The sequence below is a fragment of the Saccoglossus kowalevskii genome, chromosome 16 (assembly GCF_978046115.1).
Source record: "Saccoglossus kowalevskii chromosome 16, keSacKowa6.1, whole genome shotgun sequence".
Lineage (NCBI taxonomy): Eukaryota > Metazoa > Hemichordata > Enteropneusta > Harrimaniidae > Saccoglossus > Saccoglossus kowalevskii.
Window position 1 is genome coordinate 30,099,092 of NC_140656.1, and position 20,568 is coordinate 30,119,659.

The 20,568-nt window shown below is 36.0% G+C and overlaps 1 protein-coding gene across 2 annotated transcripts in view; it reads left to right on the forward strand.

Moving 5' to 3' along the window:
- The first annotated feature begins 9,162 nt into the window (after positions 1–9,162).
- LOC100367460 (uncharacterized) overlaps positions 9,163–20,568 on the forward strand; it is a 35,753-nt gene continuing 24,347 nt past the window's right edge. The window contains exons 1-3 of one of the 2 annotated variants that reach the window (XM_085491339.1): positions 9,163–9,466; positions 11,225–11,254; positions 13,091–13,175. In XM_085491339.1, the coding sequence (XP_085347465.1) occupies positions 9,315–9,466; positions 11,225–11,254; positions 13,091–13,175 (267 nt within the window). In that variant the 5' untranslated portion in view covers positions 9,163–9,314. The remainder of the gene's footprint in view (positions 9,467–11,224; positions 11,255–13,090; positions 13,176–20,568) is intronic. The other variant, XM_002733732.3, reaches the window with a different exon arrangement.

A 20,568-nucleotide genomic window follows, 5' to 3' on the forward strand; every position in this document is an offset into this window, starting at 1 on the left:
AATTCATATATGTTACACACGTAGGGCTAATCTTGTTACACTGTCCAGGGGACTCTCAACAACCTTCGCAAAGTACCGTTTTCTGCGAGTTTTTGGTCTTTGTTTTCACCGCAAGGGTTGCCAAGCGGTAGAAAATGCCCGGATGTCCGCCCCCGAGGATAATCGCTCTCTAGAACGTACCACAACCACCATTTAATAAAATAGTCATTTTAATATTTCATTGCTGCTATATAATGTCAGAATTGAGGTGAAAGTGTATTAATCTACATTATATAACAGGCAACGTACTATTTTATCATCGGACTGATTTTAAAACATGTGTGTATTCAGTTTATGCAATCCTCACTGGTAAAAGACACTGAAAAACTAAGAGTTTTTAAACTACGTGTAACACGACCCTGTAACTCGAATAAATGAATACAAGGACGTGTTTTTATTAATCGATAATTAAAAATACAGCTCTAAAGTGCCGGATATTGAATTTAGTCACAGGGGAGGTCGTTACAGTGCAACAGGTGTACCTACTCATGCCAGTAACACTGCTCTGTTATTGAGAACTGGGGTAGAACTAAACATGTACATCAGATCAGACTCCGTGACATTGCTATTAAGCTGTGAGTCGGCTTTTATTATCGTGTTACGTTTTACTCGATACTGAAAACTTCATTCCGTCTTTAGAACTGTTATTGATTCGGAAGTATTGTAAATTAATTAGTAAATTAATTACGCCTATTAATTCCCCTCTCTGCAACTTGTATGGATGTAATCGTCAGAATGTTCGCCTTGGGAAATGTTATATACACTGTATAATATTTTCAAAATAGTTAGGGTGGAACTAATGGATTGGGAGCTACTGTATTGTATTGTAATTGTTTAAATAACAAGGACACGTGCGAATAAAGAATAAATAAAGAAGAGACACCCTGGTGTGTTGACAGACGTCAAAGAAAGACGGTCACCGACTTAGGTAATATTCTATGCTTATCTTAATAACACACAGTTAGTATAAATAGTTAGTGTAAACTTCAAGCTGTCAAGGTGTTGTTTACATAATGTTCAAAGCCAGATATCTAGATGATGTTTCGAATACCAGACTTAAAATCCTGCTTTTGACTTTTATAGAGTCATATAATGAAACCAGTAAATGAAGGATTCTAACATATTTCTAATGGACTTGAGAAATTGTCAGATATTCATAGGAGAAAGACGGTATTGATTTTTGTTTTGTTGCATACAGTGTATTGTGTGAGACGTTTGGGGATTCGAAATACATTTGATTTCGTTTGATAATATAGCAAAGCTTTCTTTGTTTTATTTTATGAGAAATCTGTTTCTGGTGTTTTATTAACATCTTGAATGGTACTTATTAAACACTGCATCCGAAGTAATACGAATTAGTCCCAAACAACCTAAAAGGCGCAGAAACACTTATACTTTGTCGTGTGTATGATCTCTTCGTCGCACATTAAAAATAAACAACAAAACGTCATTTGCAAATATCGACATACTAGTATACTTAACATAAATTCCATTCCTGCGAATGGTATAGATATGACCTTTTCTCCAATGAAATTTCTACAATTTTTGATCATTTCTTGTACAAAACATCCGGGCCGTAACATCCTCGCAGAAACATCATGGCCGAAACGTCCTACATTCGATGTTTGCATGTGTATATCCCTAGCTGCGTATATAGGTGTTGTTTACTTGTACTTAACTTTGTATATCCCATAATAGTATCCAATGTCTCAGCACAAATGTAAATTTAACATAAATAAATGCGAAAGTATTCTTCAACTTGTTTGTGAATGTTTTTACGGCGTATGGAATCGGGTGTTGTTTATAAAGACGAAATGGTGGTTAGGTAAGGCGAACAGTGGCGACGGCAGAGAAAAAAATGTTGGGTCGTCGCCCCTTCAAAATCAAGCTGAAAACCTCAAAATGCAGATTATAGCGTTTCAGAGAGTCTAGATTCCAAATGCTCCGGACCTCCTAGTAAGGTCGCGCCTTCGGGTCAAGGTTGGTGAGCAGATCTCCCCCCCCCCCCCCCCCCTCATGCAAAATTCCGTACCAACGCCTCTGGCGAATAACAGTGTATGGGTATTCAGCACCTGACTGTGGCAGTTAACACACCCTGACATATCGTACTGATATGATTAAAACTGTTTTTACAACATGTCTATTCTGGTCTCTGTTATCATTAACAAATCATTTTGTACACCATTAGATCACTATGACTCACACTTCCCCCGACATATAACATTGCTTGTTATACTAGTATGTTGATGGAGGGTATCAGTGCAATAAAGATATACATTCTATATGGTGGAATTGTCTTGTAGTAATGACTGATGCTTGGGAGGTGTTTTCGGATAATGGAGCTGACCAATCCCGGTATTCGATATTGAAAACTGTTATTATTATTTGATCACGTACTATGGTATGGCCTTTGGTAGGGATCCGTTATAAATTATAAATACATTACTGGCGGTGCAAAAAATACACAGAAATAAATAAATACATTTGGAGGTTCAGAACCTTTACAAAATACATATCAGTGTGTCTAGTTCTACACATACGTACACTGAAACCCAAGAATAAATAGCGCCCCAGGCATAACAACGTGTTCGTGTCGATAGTTTACAATAGTATAATCAGGGACGTATTAGTAAGTTCATGGTATAATTAATTTGTTTTGAATGGCAGAAAGATAACAATATGCATAGATAAATTTAACTCGCAAACTGAATTATTTAATATGCATTTATCCACTGACACGCTAACAATATTTAGCTATTTAAAAACGACTATAAAACCTAGCTCATTTATGTAATATTAAAAAATAGAAGAAAATACAGCGGTACCAACTGTCAAGATGATACTGCAAAAATAATTCATTTGAGATTAAAGGGGTGGGGTTAACTGGTGATATCTAGGTTATATGGAAAATATAGGCCAACAATTCGTACTAGATAATTCATAAGATTTTTATACATGAGTGAAGATAGTTGGCGAACAAACTGCGATATGTAAATCATGTTAAAAGCTAACCAGAAATTAATCAGAAAGTGTATATTTTGCATTATACTGTATTCCTGTCTAAATGTAAAAATGTTGACATTAAAAAGGTTTATTCAAGTTTGGGATGATCATCCAAATTTCGATAAAAATGATGGTTATATTATATTGAAAAGTGACCATATTGGAACAGTTTTACCATTGTTCATATGCAGATTGAATAACATACATGACGGAAAACAATATACCCCTTACATTGTTTACATGGTATAATATCGTACTTCGATACAAATAAAGTCAGGGAAAGCAATCATAATATTCTAACATTGAAGAGCAAATTACTACAATCGGGAATTCGATAAAATAAAACAGTTTAGTAGTGTTGGTGTCGTACAGATGTTTTTACGCCATGCGTTTTGACAAAAGAAACAAAAAAGTCTTCGTACTTCCAACAGAACTGACATGGTATATACACCACCACCACCAGACCAATTAAACTGAAAAAAGTCCTTTAAAAGGCTTACCTTATATTCATTCACAATAATTTAAACGTAATATAGCCAACATTCTCCATTCAACTGCTTTTCTATGTAGGCAATGATAATAGTATGGGAGTTGAAATAAATATTATCTTGTTTGTTTGTTTTTAAATCGGAAGCACCGTCCACCCTGGCACCATAATTCATATGATATCATTATTGACGAGATAAGTAAGGTATATATAACCAATATAAAATAGGTCACGTGAATATATCGACAAACCAATTAACATGATCCATTCTGTCTGTAAGTATTTAGATGAACTTATCCCCATTTACCAATTTTGTGATTTTTTTTTTAAACAAACTCAGGGATGACGAGAAAAATAATCTATGACAACAGCATAATGTAAAATAATTAAAGACGTATTATGGAGAGAAAAATATTTAATACTCTTATACCATAGACCAAATCGCATTATGATTTATGTTAAGTTTACAGGGCATACCACAGTATTCATCCGATGAAAAATCAAAACATTACTACACATGTGAAGTGAGTGTTATTATACGAACGAATGCATATGCGTATGTCGTTTCCTAGTCGAACGATACTCAGATGTGAGCGATACGAACAACCTTTCAGTTCATGATATATCATAGTCAAATGTATTTATCAGTATGCAGTGTACTAAAATTACATTTTCTCGTCCATGTTGCATATTTTTAGAAGAGTGTGAATATAAATAATCTCAGACACATGCGAAGAAAGTGGGAGAATTTTCGACATTATTATGGTTCATGGATCAGGTTACCGAAAATGATACAAAGTGACATAGCCAAGGTCTAAATTTATTTGGCCAAGCCTATCGTGTAGAGGCCTATAGGTCGAAGACACGGGACCGTGCGATTCGGACGATGACAAAGTGGGGGAAATTATTTTTCATATTCTTCGTGTTGCTAGGTAACATGGGATGATAAAGTCATATATTATTATCGGTATGAAAGTGTTAAAATATTTAATTTAGTGAGTTTCTAAAATGATACGAGTTTTTCATTATATGCAATCGTAAGTTCTTTCCTATAATGGACTGCACATATTTGCAGTAACATGCCCAGTAGTGAAATGCGAGTCGTGCATGGTTGCGGTGCCAAGCTTGCGTGTTTACCTCTCACCAATGGAGAGGTTCAATTAGTATTTGACTATTCAATTAGCAGTATAAATTAATACTCCATCTGCAATATGAATTAGTTGACCTTACATAGAGCATTCTGTGTCCCTGTCCCGATTAAACACCCCTTAACATACTCTAAAAATAATAGTATTGGTGATAAAAAACAATTGTTTTTCACTACGGGTTTTTTTCCTAGGGGTTCTTTTCCTAGGGTTTTTTTTCCTAAGGGTTTTTTTCCGGACCCCCCCCCCCCGTGTGAATGGTCACGGGTGGTAATCGTACAATACGTGTTCTGACGTACACGATCAATCATAAACCTTGTCCGTGTAATCATACCAGGTAACTCAATGCCACCAAGCCGAATAGCAGGATATCAAATGAAACGTCGCGATCTTTCAACCAATGACTATTTCCCAATGATAATTCACGTGATATCTGACGAGATGAGGTGATTCCATGTCTTCATGTTTCTGGTGATATTGTCACTACTATACAATTTCACTGACTCGCACAATTCTCGAAGAGTTATCTTTCTCATAATATAAGTTGAATATACTGTAAAAGAATTAATTATTCACTGGGTTTAAATTTTGTTTATTTCGCTGACTGGAAATGCGCTTAATTAAAACCCAGTGAATATGTAAAATTTAGCATAGAACACATTATCTAAATGATAGAACCGTGAATTTAAAACTCACTTAATATGCCTGAATTGGTAAATCAGTGAAATTTAAACCCAGTGAAATTTAGTCATTTTACAGTAATACTCATGACTGACATACTGTAAAACATGTTGAAAAAGCGACATACAGTGACTATTTTAGCGAATTGTGGTAAAATGACGTAATAGCGAAATGTTGATTTAGCGAATCTCTCTTGTCTTTGTTGATTTCCTGTTTCACAATACTTGTTTGTCACCTACCAAAACAAATGCACAGTTGACACCTCCATAGAAACAGAGAACAACTGTCAAGTGTTATAAGGAAGCGCTCCAGATTATTACGCTTTCTGTGTTGTTTACGAAGTGTGTGTGTGGAGAAAAAGACGTTGTTTGGCTGCCATTTTAAATTTATAATGAAGTCATTAGCGACATCTTAAATTAGCGAATTGGTTCCCTCGCTAAATTCGCTAAAAAGACATGCTCGCGAAAAGACATGTTTTACAGTATATAAACGTATATCACAGTCACTTGGGGGCTTAAAATCAATAAATACTAATTTACAAAAAAAATCATCCGCTATACGTATATTTATATTTTGTCAATTGAAGTCAGGTGAATGCCAGTGATAGTATATTTATCCATAGCACTAGATTGAAGATAATTTATGCTAAAACACCTTGCCATAGAGTAGTGGACAGATTTACGATCGCATACTGTGTAAACTGAGAAACTTTTAATTTGAAATAATGCATCTACATCTGTACCTTGTTCACCAAACAATATCAATGTTTCTTTTCATAATATGCGATGTTTCTTGACTTAGAAAACCAATGTTACTCCATGCTATATACTTGTCAATTTTATGGTAAAGTAATGGAATATATGAATTTTCCGAAATTGAACATTTGTCTGATCCAACTCTTGGTGGCGACATTTTTGATAAAGTAACATGAGGTACTATCAGCTCGGACGTTTGCTACATTCGAAAAAACTATCCAAGTCTGTCCTATCACTTATACAAACCACGTGCAAGACTTGTGTGATCACAGCCAATAATATGCATAGGGATTGGCGATTGCCAATATTTTTTAGTTATTTTTTGTTCGCAGTTAGTAATGCAGTGACTTATTTTATTTAGTATTATCATCCTTTTTAACATTGACATTGAATATTGAATGATATGCAGACATGTCGAGAATCAGCCGTCTCACAAAACTCCCATGATGCATGTCGAGAATCAGCCGTCTCACAAAACTCCCATGATGCATGAGTAACAATTTAAAGAATCGAGGCCTTCTAAGTAAATTCGGAGTCTATGCAAGGCTTCTTACAAGATTGTGCCTGATTGGCTATCCAATCCTAAGACCTAAGAGTTGGACCAATCAGAAAGCAGCTTGTTTTATGACAGGTTTTTCGACATATCAAATTCGGCCGTGTGTATGTCCTTCGACTGTTGTCTCAGGTATTTAGAAATTACTTAATTGTGAAAGGATTAATTATTCACTGGGTTTTAATTTTGCTTATTTCGCTGACTGGAAAATGCGCTAAATTAAAACCCAGTGAATATGTAAAAATTAGCATAGAACACATTATCTAAATGATAAAACCGTGAATTTAAAACCTAATGAATATGCTTGAAATGCTAAATCAGCGAAATTTAAACAAAGTCAAAATTAAACGTTTTGCAGTAATTGTAATATACTTTAGTGTATAAGCATGGAAGGTACTAACGGGGTAGTATCTTCCATGGTATAAGTAAGCAAACCAGATAATATACTCATGTATACGGTATTGGAAGAACTGAGTTTAACGTAAAATAATCATGCTACTCGTATTATATTACATTTGGCTTTCGAGAGCTGTAAACTAGGTATCAGGCGTTCAGTCCGAAAGTTAATGATATGGAAAATAATAAAACATAAATCACAATAAATGAATTAGTAGAAATCGGATGCACTTACCTATCTCTACTGTTCCTACAGTTAGACAGCTTGCCACCAGAAACAGTAAAAAATCTAAGCAAATCTTCAAAACAATATTCCCAGTAAAATTAATGGAAAATCTAACAATATAACCATCAATAAATAAAAAACTAACCCGTTGCTTGAAAACAGGAGAAGTAAAAAGATGATTTTAACATAGGGCTCCATGGAAAAGATGTGAGTCCCCTACCCCAAACGCCCTCTACAGTTTAATTTTCTATCCCACGATCCTTTGCAAAATCCAATATGGAGTTAACACATTTCTTCCCTATAGAGGGGCTGTGATTCTAGACTATGGACAATGTAAAGGAATTGATTACAAGGGTCATTTGATCTTATTGAATCCTCAAATTAGAATGTGTGTTCGTATTCCTTGGTGATTCCTTTAAGAAAAAAGGCGTGCCAAAGAGACTCAAATCGTCATAATGAAATGTTTAGGCAGTTAGATTTTATACATGGAATTTCTCTTCGAAGAACATTTTTTGTAAAATAAGGGCAGGATGGTAGCTGAAGCCAGCTGCTTCATAGGCAAAGTCGGAAAGCGTGGCCAATTTGCAATTTGTTTGTTTATCGATTGTATTCAAAAGACTTATACCAGCTTTTGCTTTAGGTGATTAATGAAACAGGGGAAATTTCACCTTGTGCATTCCCTAGAACCTGGCGGAAACAATCCCACAGGTGTAGTACGTGGCATCATACCCTATATATTTCATTGACACGTATTCACATATGCAGCCCCCTCATACTGCCGTGCAGTTCACGGTTACTATGATAACCATGAAATAGGGCAATCCTATTCGTTGTACACATAGTAGCACCCGTTGTAACTTTAAAGAAATCATGCATAGATGAGAGCATATTATTTAATGGCTGGCCTAAAGAAGTAACCGGTCATGGCCCATATAAATTACTGGCCGATTTCCTGTCACCCGAGTTTTTCATTGGTAAGTGTCCGACTTTAATACGGTGGCCGACTTCTCTTGCGTTCCATGCGAGAATACAGTGCGCCATCATACGAGAGAATGTGCAACTTTCTATGCGGTAATTTTTCCAGCTCGGAGTAATACTAAAGTAATGAATGGGATTCAAGACGAATCCTAGGGTTGGTCAAATCCGATTAAAATTGGAGAAAAGCGGAAGGAACCTAAACAGACAGGAATATTTCTATAAATATTGTTTTATCAATGTCACGGTCTTTTATAAAATTTGTTTTCAAAAATAGTTTACATAATATTTGGCCTAATTCTATGTAGTTTCGTAGCACACAAAAGACAACGCTATGCACTGTTGACCAATAATGATATATTGTAAACTACTTTATTTTAGCTGAAATTAATTTTCGCTTTTTGGTCGTTTTGTATGGAATTTATTTTCACTGATTTTTGACGAGCCGAAAATAAAATATAGGAAAAAAAAAGTATATTCGCTGGATTTTATTTTCACTGAATCATCCATTCAACGAAAATAACGAAAATTAATTCCAAGCGAAAATAAAGTATTTTACAGTACTTCAAATACTACGAAGCCAATTCATGTTTGCAATTATGTGCACGACCAACTCTACCAGTTAAATCGAAAAAAAATCACTACTGTTTATAACCATTTGCCATTCACGAACTGGTGAAGAACCGTTGCCCGAAAGTCCGGTTGTTTTAAATAATTACCAAAGCCTATAATTTCCAACTAACACATAACTTTTATAATTTAGCTTCCAGTTATGCTACGATTTTCATATGTCAATCAAGTTATTCCGTTCAACGCCATAATGCGCGACCTTAGTGACCCCGTGACCCCAAAATAAACGATATGCGCACGCGCAGATAAAATATTTTCACTGGAAACGTGAACCGGTTGTCTCTTGGTTGTACGTCGTTGTTTTCAAACAACCACCGATAGTTAATACATGGGTAGTCAGTACCTGGGTTTCTTTGTGTGCATATTTTGTATATGAAGACTCTTGTACACCAGTCATCGTGTTTTAAATAGAGAATCGTGTGAAATGTTCGCATTACAAAGAGCAAGCGTCAGTTCTCTGACTGGCTCGTTCAGTTCGGACTTGACGAAGTCAGCTCGAGGATCTAACGCTGGCGATGCCTTCTTCCGTAAACTCGAACCGTCTGTGGATGGCAACTTGAAAATTGCCCATATAATGTAAGTATGTACAATAACAGAGCAAATGGTATAGTTATGTGCATAGTATACGCGGAAGTTTATCAGTGTGACCGTATGTGAGTACCAGCAGTAGCTACCGCGCTGTTCATTGATTGTTGGCGGGTCGTCTGCCAGTGCCACCGTCCGCTCCGCTGATCAACCGGAACAGTTTATGGTTACATTCAATGACGGCAACAACTAAACCGTCATTTAATATCGCAATTTGTGCGGATTTTCTATTTATTATCATTGGAATGTGCCACTTAGGAGTCAGTATATGCTGTATTAAATAACTTACTTTTCATATTTTGACGACCCTTTTGTGGTAACGATGGTAACAACATGTACGCTCTGACTAAGTTCAAAAATGTGTTTTTTCATTGAACATTGGCAGTAAGTAGTTTGGGAATGAAAGATGTGTTTTTGCTATGAACTCATCCATGAAAAGTCATTAGTTATTTTTTAAAAATACAATGGTTTGTTCCATGCTATGTAATGAAAATTACTGGAGTGTCCAGTTCAATAATTCAGTGTTTTTATTCCAACATTCCTTCCAAATAACGTACGTGATTAGTATTTACTGCAAAAAACACCAGTTTGTAAACTGTTGATCTACTGTTAATAGTTTAATTTTCACTGCTAGTAATTTTTGCAATTTGACGATTTTAAAGCGCTACAATCATCATGCTAGTGTATTATACGTTAAAAAATTCTAAATAAACAAATTACTTTACGTTTATTTATTCATTGTATGGAACTCACACCAAACACAGCTTGGACTGACTATGGAATGGAATGGAATTTGCAAGGTCAGAATGACTAATGACATTTTAGCTGTTACAGAATTTCGTGATATTCCCGACTTGTGGAAATCTCACAAAAGAAGTTTTAAAGCTATTTGATTAAAGGGCGGTGGTCGTTGGAAGGTATTGAAGAAGTCACCGGTGGTAATTAGTGCAAGTCGCGGCAAGGTCGAAACCCAAACTTGTGATTTCCATTGGAAGAGTGTATTATTAGATTGTGGGAAAATCAATGTTTATAAACACAAAAGTCGCACATGTGGCGTGACGACCACGGCCATTTAATAGTTGCTTATTTATACTATGTCTTTAAAATTTCATTATTCATATAAAAATTGTATTTATGATGAAATTGTCACAATTTAAATAAAATAGATCTACCGTATCTAGAGGCATTTGTAATCTATATGGATTGAGATGTCAGTAAAAGCCACCCATAGTAACCAGGTGATTTCATCGGTTAATAGCTTCTAAAAACGGAAACTAATGAGTGTATGTCACATGTCACATTTTTAAAATACATATTGCACAAGTCTGGAGATCAGAAGTAATTTATCATTATTTTCAAGAGGATTTGAATTTGGGGGATGAAAAATCAGAAATGTTCTGTACCCCACTAAGCTAAATAGATACTTATGTTGAACATGTAAACTATCGTAGTGCGTTTCATTTGATCTAATTTTTTAATATTTTATTTTCGCTGCAAACAGCATTTTGGTACATTTATAAAATAATTCTTTAGTGCTTGTTATACATATTTAATACATCAGTAGTAATCCATCCAGTTAAATGGTCTGAAAACATTATGAAAATAGATGTTCTCCTTTATCTATTGAATGCCACTGAGCTATTATTATATTATAATACACACATTCCTCTCTAGTGCCTAACTTGGTTGCTATAACGGCAAGGATAATAATGTTTCATGTTTTATTTTTTAAATCTAACTCTTCAACAGTAAATGCCACCCTGCTAAACAGGATCCCAGGTACAATACGATGCATACTACAGTGTATATGCATCCTGATGTAATATCATATTTTATAATGTTATTATAAGAGTGGAATTTAACTACATCTTATAGTACAGTGGTGAATATGTGCACAAAAGAATGCCTGGATCAGAGAATTGTTTAAAATTATTATCACATGATCATATTCAGCATGAAGTTTTTTTTAAATGCATGCCACACTGGTTTGAAGATTAAGTGAACAGGTTTCTCCTCCTAATCCTGTACCAAACCTTTAACATGTATGGTGATGTAATGGCATAATTTGACTTATTTTGTTATCTGTTAATGTTGTATGTTCCCATAAGTTAGCCACCTGTTGGGATTAACAAAATAAACATGAACCAAATGAAAACAGGTCTCAAAGTTATATAGTTGGCAACATTTTGTTTGTACTATTTGTCATGTCAAGTAATTTGCATAATATAAATGTAAGAGTTTATGTTATTCACAAAATATTTGTTGGTCAATAGCTGAAAATTATTAAACATTTTTATAGATTTTTTTGGGATTGACTTTTCAGCATCCTAGGGTGTCACCAAGTCAATAACTCAGATGGACCATAATACAAAATAAATATATATATACAAATATACTTCCTAGGTTAGTTGTGATTAGCATGTACCCAAAACAAAATTTGAGCAGCAATGTATAACAGGATGAACACAATAATAACTTAAGCTGATAGACAGCGAAATATGACAGGTTTTGATTATTATAACTCACAAACACCTTATGATAACTTTCAAATTTGATATTTGGCCCAATTAAATTTTGCCAACAATACAACTTTAGAATGTATACCTCAGATGTGTGGTTTTTGTTCCTTCCATTTCCAAACTTGTGATTTATTCCAGGGTTTACTGTGTTGTTTATTGCTGTGAGTGATGTGTGCATTTTGTATGATTTAGTGGTTGCTATAAAATATATATAATATACATATGATTGATTATAACATATTTCAAGGTCTGAGACCTCTATTATAGACCTAGTAATGATAACCAATGAAAACAATTTGATTGGTTCATTGAATATACGGTATGTATCAATTATGTAACATTGGTTCATGCAAGGAGAATTAGGGGTCTTGGGAGCTGTCTTATACCAGCAATGTAAACATTTGCTGTGTCTTCACTAGACACAGATAAGTAGCTTGATTCAAATCAAATTGCACATGCTGCTAACATCTAATTTTGGTATCTAAATATAACAATGTTTACTTCACTATCAACTTTATCATGTGGAGGTTTCTGGATAAGAGATATGCTATATGGAATATATGGAATGCCCATAATGGTAGATTGAATTGAAAACTGCCAAGTATATTTTAGTTAAATTGCCAAATGAAAATGAGAATTTTCCTGAAATCAGACATACCATCTGGCCTTGCAGGCCCAAATGTAAAAACAATGCAACAGATTAGGTTAACCTAAAATAGTGCAGGACAGAAACTATTATGAATTGCATTAAATTGGACTGAATTAGTCAACTGAGATATGATTGATTTTTCCCAAAACACAGTCGTTGTCAATTAACTGAAGAGCTAGTGATTATTGGTAATTCTCAGAAAAGCAGACCTAAGATCTTAGGTCTTGTAGTCATATCATGTTGTAGTCATATCGCAAACCTCTGAAAACATATAGATTCTACACTTTGCTTAAACATTGTGTATTATAATATATAATTTATATAAATATCTGTGTAAACCAAACAATGCTGGTGATCTGTTTAGACATACAGATATCTCATTAAATAATAACATTTATGTACATGTCTTTCTAAACAATTGATTTGTTGTTATATTTGTAACTACAGAGAAACTAGTGGTGATGTAATGTGTTGTAGATACAGTGAAGATAGTTCCTTACTTGCAGTAGGACTAGCAAATGGTGCTATTAAGGTAAATACAAATAAACAACAATATTCTAGTTAGCCCGTGATAAGGGTCTGGACCAGATCTTAAAAATGGGTCACCTTTATATTCTATGTCACCTTCTATGTTTAATAACCTATTGCATTACACTATATATTATTAATTATATTATACCAGAGTATCACTGCCATCAATGCATCATTGTGATTGGTTGGGAGACTTTTTTAATTTATGCAAGCCATGGTTAAATAGAGCATAATGCACAGTTATGGTGTTCCAAATAAGGCCCCAGAGTATGAATACAAGTTCAATTCGTAAACAAATAATGAGAAGGGCATTTAAATATTAGGGAAATTTTGGGGTAATATTGATAGCATGAAGATATTATATATATATTTTAATTTGGCAGTGGTTAAATAAAAAAATTGCACAACCTACAATTTTTGCATGCTATTCTTTGCGACATGTCTGCGTTGTCTGCAACATAGACATGGCCGAGTATCAGGTTTGGGAGCTGTCAGAGTAAGATTATCTTGCAGAAACCGGAGAATTCGTCCAGACAGAGAGAAAGAAACGCTTTGCCAATTTTAATGAAATTTACCTTGACGATTTCGAAACACAGGCTAAAATGTATGCAGCATTTCAAAATGAATTTGTCCAAATTGCGAAATGCGTTGTTTCAGGGACCCCGTGTAAAGGTAACACCTACTGACATAGTCTGGTATTCGTGAAAATAAATTGGGATCTATGATGAAAGAGATTTCGATAGCAGCAAATTTGTTGACAATTCATACACATCGATGTTAGGGAAACTGTGTGCACTGTGTTAGATTCGGCAGGAGTTGAAACCAGACACATTATGTATTTCACGGCACATAAAAACGAAGCTAGTGTTCGGTCTTACACCAACAAACTCACAAATAATCATAGTCAAGGAATGTCCAGTATGCTGTCTCGCAGTTTTTGGTATAAAAACAAATCTTCAGATAGAGAAGTGACCGTAACAATCGAGGCAGGTGTTTCCGACAACGTCATTCGTACCAAAGAAAACACCGGCATAGTAGCGTGTGGATCAACTCTCGCAGAATCTGGCACCGCTTCTATTTCTAATACCCATAACTGCACCTTTAGTGGACCAATTAATGTCAGCATAACAAACAGAAATTAGAAAATTCAACAACGATAATAAGCCCACAGCACATATTTTCAAAAATGGCGCACAGTGCGCTCTGCTGGTAATTTCTGCTGATGATAATTTATTCACAGCTATTCATATGTAAATTTAGCATTGAGCTTGTACAGTTTATTCAATTTCTAATTATTTGCTAGTTTCTTGCGTTGTAGAAATAAACTTCCTTTGATTGTGATGATATCTAAACTTGCTGTTCTGTGCGTTTTTGTGTACGGAGCGCGAGTGTGCGATAAAAGATTAAATACTGGTTCCAGAACCCATTTCATATGATCACCGTGTCGACCAGCCGATGCTCATCACACGTCGTTCGAAAACTACTCTTTCTTATTTTGTAAAAAGGCCGAGAGTGTCGAAAATGCTACAGAAATGAAGTTGGTATAATATAATAGCATTATAAACCACCACCAGAGTCGGGTATACCACTCAATATTGCACAATTCACTCCATATATGCACTCACGGCATGTCATGAATTGTGCAATATCTCGTGGTATACCCGCCTCCGGCGGTGGGTTATTGCTCAAGTGCACGATTTGTGGTGATTTGAAAATGTCTGCATTTAAAAACAAAACAAATTAACTCAAAACTTAGTCGACTTAGTCGAGGGGAGCTTATCATATGAGTGATTGTCCATCGGCTTTTTACTTTTTCGACTTCTTCTTGAAAACTACAAGCCTGAATGCTTTGATACTTGGTGTATATGTTGGGCTGACCTCTCTTAGATTTGTTCATTTCATGATGATATCTTGTCATTTCTGGTGAAAAGGTGAACAGGCCTTAATTTTGACCTCTTCATATTACACATGCCTCATTCTATATATATATCATAACATGAAGCTTTCTTATTGACCTGAACATTTGCATAAAATTTGATTTAAGTAAAGGGTAGATCATGGTAACTTTACTGAACTCCCTTTCTCTCCTTATCATTAAATGTATTTTTGCCTTTATGTGAAAGTGGATCCTTGGTGGATCTTACTCAAAAAGACATTAAGAGTTAAGTTAAGAATAAAAAGTGTAGTTTATGGCTAACTCTGCTTGGGTTTTTTTCTCAACCCCCACTTGTGTTGCATGTAGGTGGAGAGATGTTTTAAATAAGATGCCCTGAATTATCACTTGCCAGTAAACTGTTGTAAAATTGTTTAGCTAGTTTATATAATGTAACATGTATTGAATAGTAACATGTATCTTGATTGCATATCAGATTTCACCTATTTTATTAACTTTCGACTTTGGACAGCACATTTTTTTTTGCAATATTTTTCCTATTTTTTTTCTGTAATTTTGGGGGATAATTTTGGTTCAAGTTATTTTTTGTGAAAGATGAAAAAGGTTGACGTTGAAAGAGTTCAAAAGTGTGGTTTAAAAGATGTAGCTTATGCCTAACCTTTATACTACATGTCTGAATCATACCATAACAAGATTTATAATATGAATAAACCTGAAAAATCTTTTATTGGGAGTGTCCTTACAATGTAGGTTAGTTTTGAATTAAACAGTTTATTAACTCACACGAGGATATTCCATTTATTTACGGGTGCTATAAAAATGTATCTGAATGCACCGAAATAAAAAAAACAATATTAAGTTGTATGTTGCTTATTATTAACTGTCAAGTTAAAATCAATTTCTGCTGACAATGTTTAATTAAGGGAACTGATCATTACCACCAAGCCGGTTTCCTGTGAGTCTCCTGCGGCATGCGTTTCTTTACCGTACCGGCCGTTGCTTTACCGTACCGGCCGTTGCTTTACCGTACCGGCCGCTGCTTTACCGTACCGGCCGCTGCTTTACCGTACCCGAAGGTCATTAGCCGTACCGGCAAGGCCGTTACCGTACTGGCAGGAGGCAATTCACACTTCTGACAAGTTAATTTATGCATTGATTTTCCGGTTTACCGGTAAAATGCCGACCTGTTTAAATTTCAGTTTTATGCACAGGATCGCCTGAGAAAGCAAAACTGTAGAATTAATTTGAGTAGAATTTGTTTAGTTTGTAGTTATAGTCTGTTTATAAATCATTTTGTTCATGTTTGCTATGCAGTAGCTTTCGAGGTCAAATACACCACCAGGTCAATTTGTTGCGTCTTTTTATTTGTCAGAGATTAAACTTTACCATTATTATTGCATAATATTTACATTCAAGTTGCGCGTGATAATGCTACACATGATTTTTTTGAGACCATGGAGCTCCCAGTACGTCCATGTGAACTGTTGGATACGACTACAGACGGAACTGCGTCTTTATTTTATACGATATTTTTATTTTTTTTAAATTGGGATCAGTGCTCCCAAATCAACTGAGCCGACAAAGTGGGTTACAGAAATAACAGTTCCATGAAAGTGGCTATATTTGTGTATGATGAATCCTGAGTCGGTAGTTTTGGCATGTAACCTAATGGTTTTGGTTATTGTTAAAAATGCACAGTGCAGACGTAATTTTGTTTTCATTTTTTCACTTTATCTGGCGCCAGTGCACGTGTGCTTGGATGTTTTTTTATTCAGTGATTGGGCTAAATATTTGACGACGTTGCCAACGAATTCAACATACGAAAATAGCATGTGTGTGTGCGTTTGCGTGAATGATAGATGCAGACGAGATTTCTCGTCGCAACGCGTTTTATTAGTTTATTTCCAACGCGAGTGGTCGGCGCCTTTGATTGCGTTTAGTTTGTTCTTTCATTCGCAAATTAAATCTATCGCTGGCACCGTTTATTTTGTTATGTCTCGCAACTGAATGTCCAAGCTGACTTTGTATTGGCTGTAATTATATTTTTTTTGTAAAACAAAAAAAAGTCCCGACCTTTCCAGTCTAAATCGTATTCTGCCCCAAACCAAACAGCCCTTTTCAGGGCCAATCACATGTTCCAAAAAGAGATATACCGGCACACTTGCACACTCTGTTTTGTTATAATAAAGTTACATTGGGGATTGTTGGAGGAGGTGTGTAAATATCGGGTAAATATGTTTGGACAATTCCATAAGCAAACTCACAAAATGAGGTCGAAAAGCAATAGAAAAATGTTGACCTAGAGCAAGGTCAAATTCCGTTTTACGCACTTGAATTTTATCTGGACTACGTGCACGCGTTGCGCGTGTTATTGTCAACAAAGTATCAAAACAGATTTTCGAACGCCCAAGCCCGAATTTAAATACATGTGAGCTCGGCCAAGCGAGTCACGCTGACACATTATGCAAGTATCATCGAATTCATGCGACAGGTTGAGACGTTTTATTCAACGTCGTGGGTAAGCTACGATGTAGGACTGTCGTTTTATAGCGTTACAGGCGATCATGAATATGTGAATAACACACATATATTGAAAAAAAAACATGAAATTTCAGAAAGACTTTTTTATTTAATTTATTTATTTGTATTTCGACGGTTGTCCGACTTTCTTTCCACTGTGTGAGCTACTGACAAATATAAACAAATAATTAACCCATCGAGTCCTCTAGTCGACTGGGACGTAACACTCTGTTGTACAAGTTATGTCCTTTTCAAATTATTCACTTTCAATGGGTGGGTGAAAAAAAAATTCTTATTGTTTGCAAAATGCCCAATTAATTCATGCATGACTCACGGTTACCGGCAGGGCGCCGATCAGTTACCGGGGCTTTGTTTACCATGCATTCATTAATCGAAGGTGATAAATAGTCGGTATTGGTCCTATCAGTACGGTAATTGTCCGGCCGGTACGGTAACGCAACGGTCGGTACGGTAAAGCAACGGTCGGTACGGTAAAGCAACGACCGGTACGGTAAAGCAACGACCGGTACGGTAAAGCAACGACCGGTACGGTAAACCGAGTCAAACTCACAGGAAACCGGCTGGGTGGTAATGATCAGTTCCCTAAGCAATGATCCCTAATCACAGATTGTGTCTGAAAGTTGTAAATGTTACATTCATATGAAGCTGGTAGGCTTTTTGTTTTGAGTTATTACCAAATATAATGTACGAGATATTTAGAATCGAAAAAACAGTTGGTTTTGTGAAATTTGTTTTTCCTTTCTTCAAATAGTACTGCTGGACTATTATTATTAAACTTTCAACACAATGATAATTTGTTCATGGGTCAATGAAACCAGAATCAATTGGGTATTAGTATGTTATTTTTTATTGGGTTTTGTATAATAGTTGGCGTAGCATTATCATATATGTATAAACAGGAAGTCCATGGTGTGGGTCAAGATGTGGCCTGGTTGGGGTAAGAAAGCAACATAGATGCCGTTAAAGTGGGGGAGTCGTCACCTGCACATGCGTCAGATGGCCATAGCGTCACTGCGTGACCATGAGCCTTTGCGTTTTTTAGCGTGTGTTGTTATCATCGTTTAGGACTCTATTCCTGTGTGTGCGAAGGTGATGACCCTCCCGCTTTAATGTTGTGATCATTTTGAGTTTTGACAACAAATGCTAAAATATTGTGTCAAGGTGGATTATTATTAGGTGTTGTGTTTTTACAAAACATAACACTTGTTTCTTGTCTTGCGTACAATTACAAGAATTTTCAGTCGAAAGAGCGGCGTTGAGTATTGTTGGAGAAGGTAAGGTGTGAAGCATAATGTGTGAAGCAATGTTCTTTACAGTGGGTGCAAAATATTAACATACACCCATGGAAATAAAATAAAAAATCAATGAAATTTACAATTAATTTTGCTTGTTAATAATATTCATTCTCAGTTTTACGTTCATGCTAGGTTTCTTTCGAACGTTACAACAATGTTTTTATACCTACAAAGGCAATGGAATAGTCCAAATACGCAGTCACCGTGACTATACATCAAATGCATACTGTGTCTGGTGTATTTATAATCTGTTAATCAAGTTCTTGGGGAAAGTGTCTGGATTTGTTGCGAAGCCCCTGAGTACCCGTCTACCAGGGGGTTGGGTGTATGCAACTTTCTTTGCGTTTGCTATAAAAATCAGCTATGCCTGCAGCTCAATTTTCATTTTCCAACTTCGCTGTTCATTTTATCCTTTTATCAAATTCGGCTCCAAATTTCTAGATTTCTATCCTCAGCATTGAATGAATGTACATACATGTACTAATATATGACGTTCAAACTATAATAAGTATACTGAATGACAAATTGAATATTGGCTATGACAACTTTGAACCTGGACCTAGTTTCTCGCTTAATTTGTTCTATCGACATCTCCAATAAATTCCCACTGGAAACCAGTTTTACTGCTAGGGTAATGGATTTTTTTTATAGTAATAACACAAAAGAGTCAATATTACACACAGACTTGTCTTGCATGGCATCTGTGTGCTCTCAGAATGTGCACGCAGATCAACACACACACATCAGTGTTATGGCTTCTACGTGCCCTTACAACTAACCCGCAGACACGTTTTTTGAGGTAACCTTTCATATCTCAATATTCAGTTCATATATGGTTTTTCTGTAATGGTTGTATTTTGTACGCAGTTCAAAATTGTTAATTATTCATTTGCATACTTTTCATTTGCATAACTTTGTTTGTTTGTTTAATTTCTCCACTGCGCATGATTCTTGTAGCCAATTCGCTTCGTTCTGTTTACATGCACTGTTTACATCGCACGCTGTTCGTGCCCAGTCATTTCTGTTCGGGTTATTTTCAATTTACTTTCTCGCTATGCCAAGAAGTAAGCGGCGCTCAAGATGCTCTGGCTGCAAGCTCGATGTGGAAGCTCACACCTGGGGCAAGCACGGAAAATTCTGCACCGGTCCACCGCCGGAGGAAGAGAATTGCCATTCACCGAACAGCTCAACTGCCGTCCCTAAGTCGTCTCCTTCCACCTCGAAGCACCGACGTCACTCGCCCACAGTCTCACACATGGAACCACATGGATATTTTGACGAGTTTTCAGACGGGGATGAAGACGACCAAGCCGAGTTAGCTATTTTGCAGCGCCGGAAACAATCCTTGTTGGCGAGAATCGCAAAGCAAAAATTACAGGCGGAAATCTCCCAGCTAGAAATGGAATTCAAAAGTTGTTCCTTGAACGCACATCCACCAACCATAGGCCTATCATCCACGCGCCAACAGGGCACATCGTCTTCTGATCACCAAATCTCTGACATTTCACTAGCGGAACTTCGCAAAATGACGAATCTCCGATCGCAGGTTGATCACGATTCGTCACCATACTTCGACGCCATTGTAGTGAACAAAGGACACGAGGCTGAGAACAAAGGATCAGCCCGTCAGTACATTATTCGCGACAGTCTCGTTAATCCCCCCG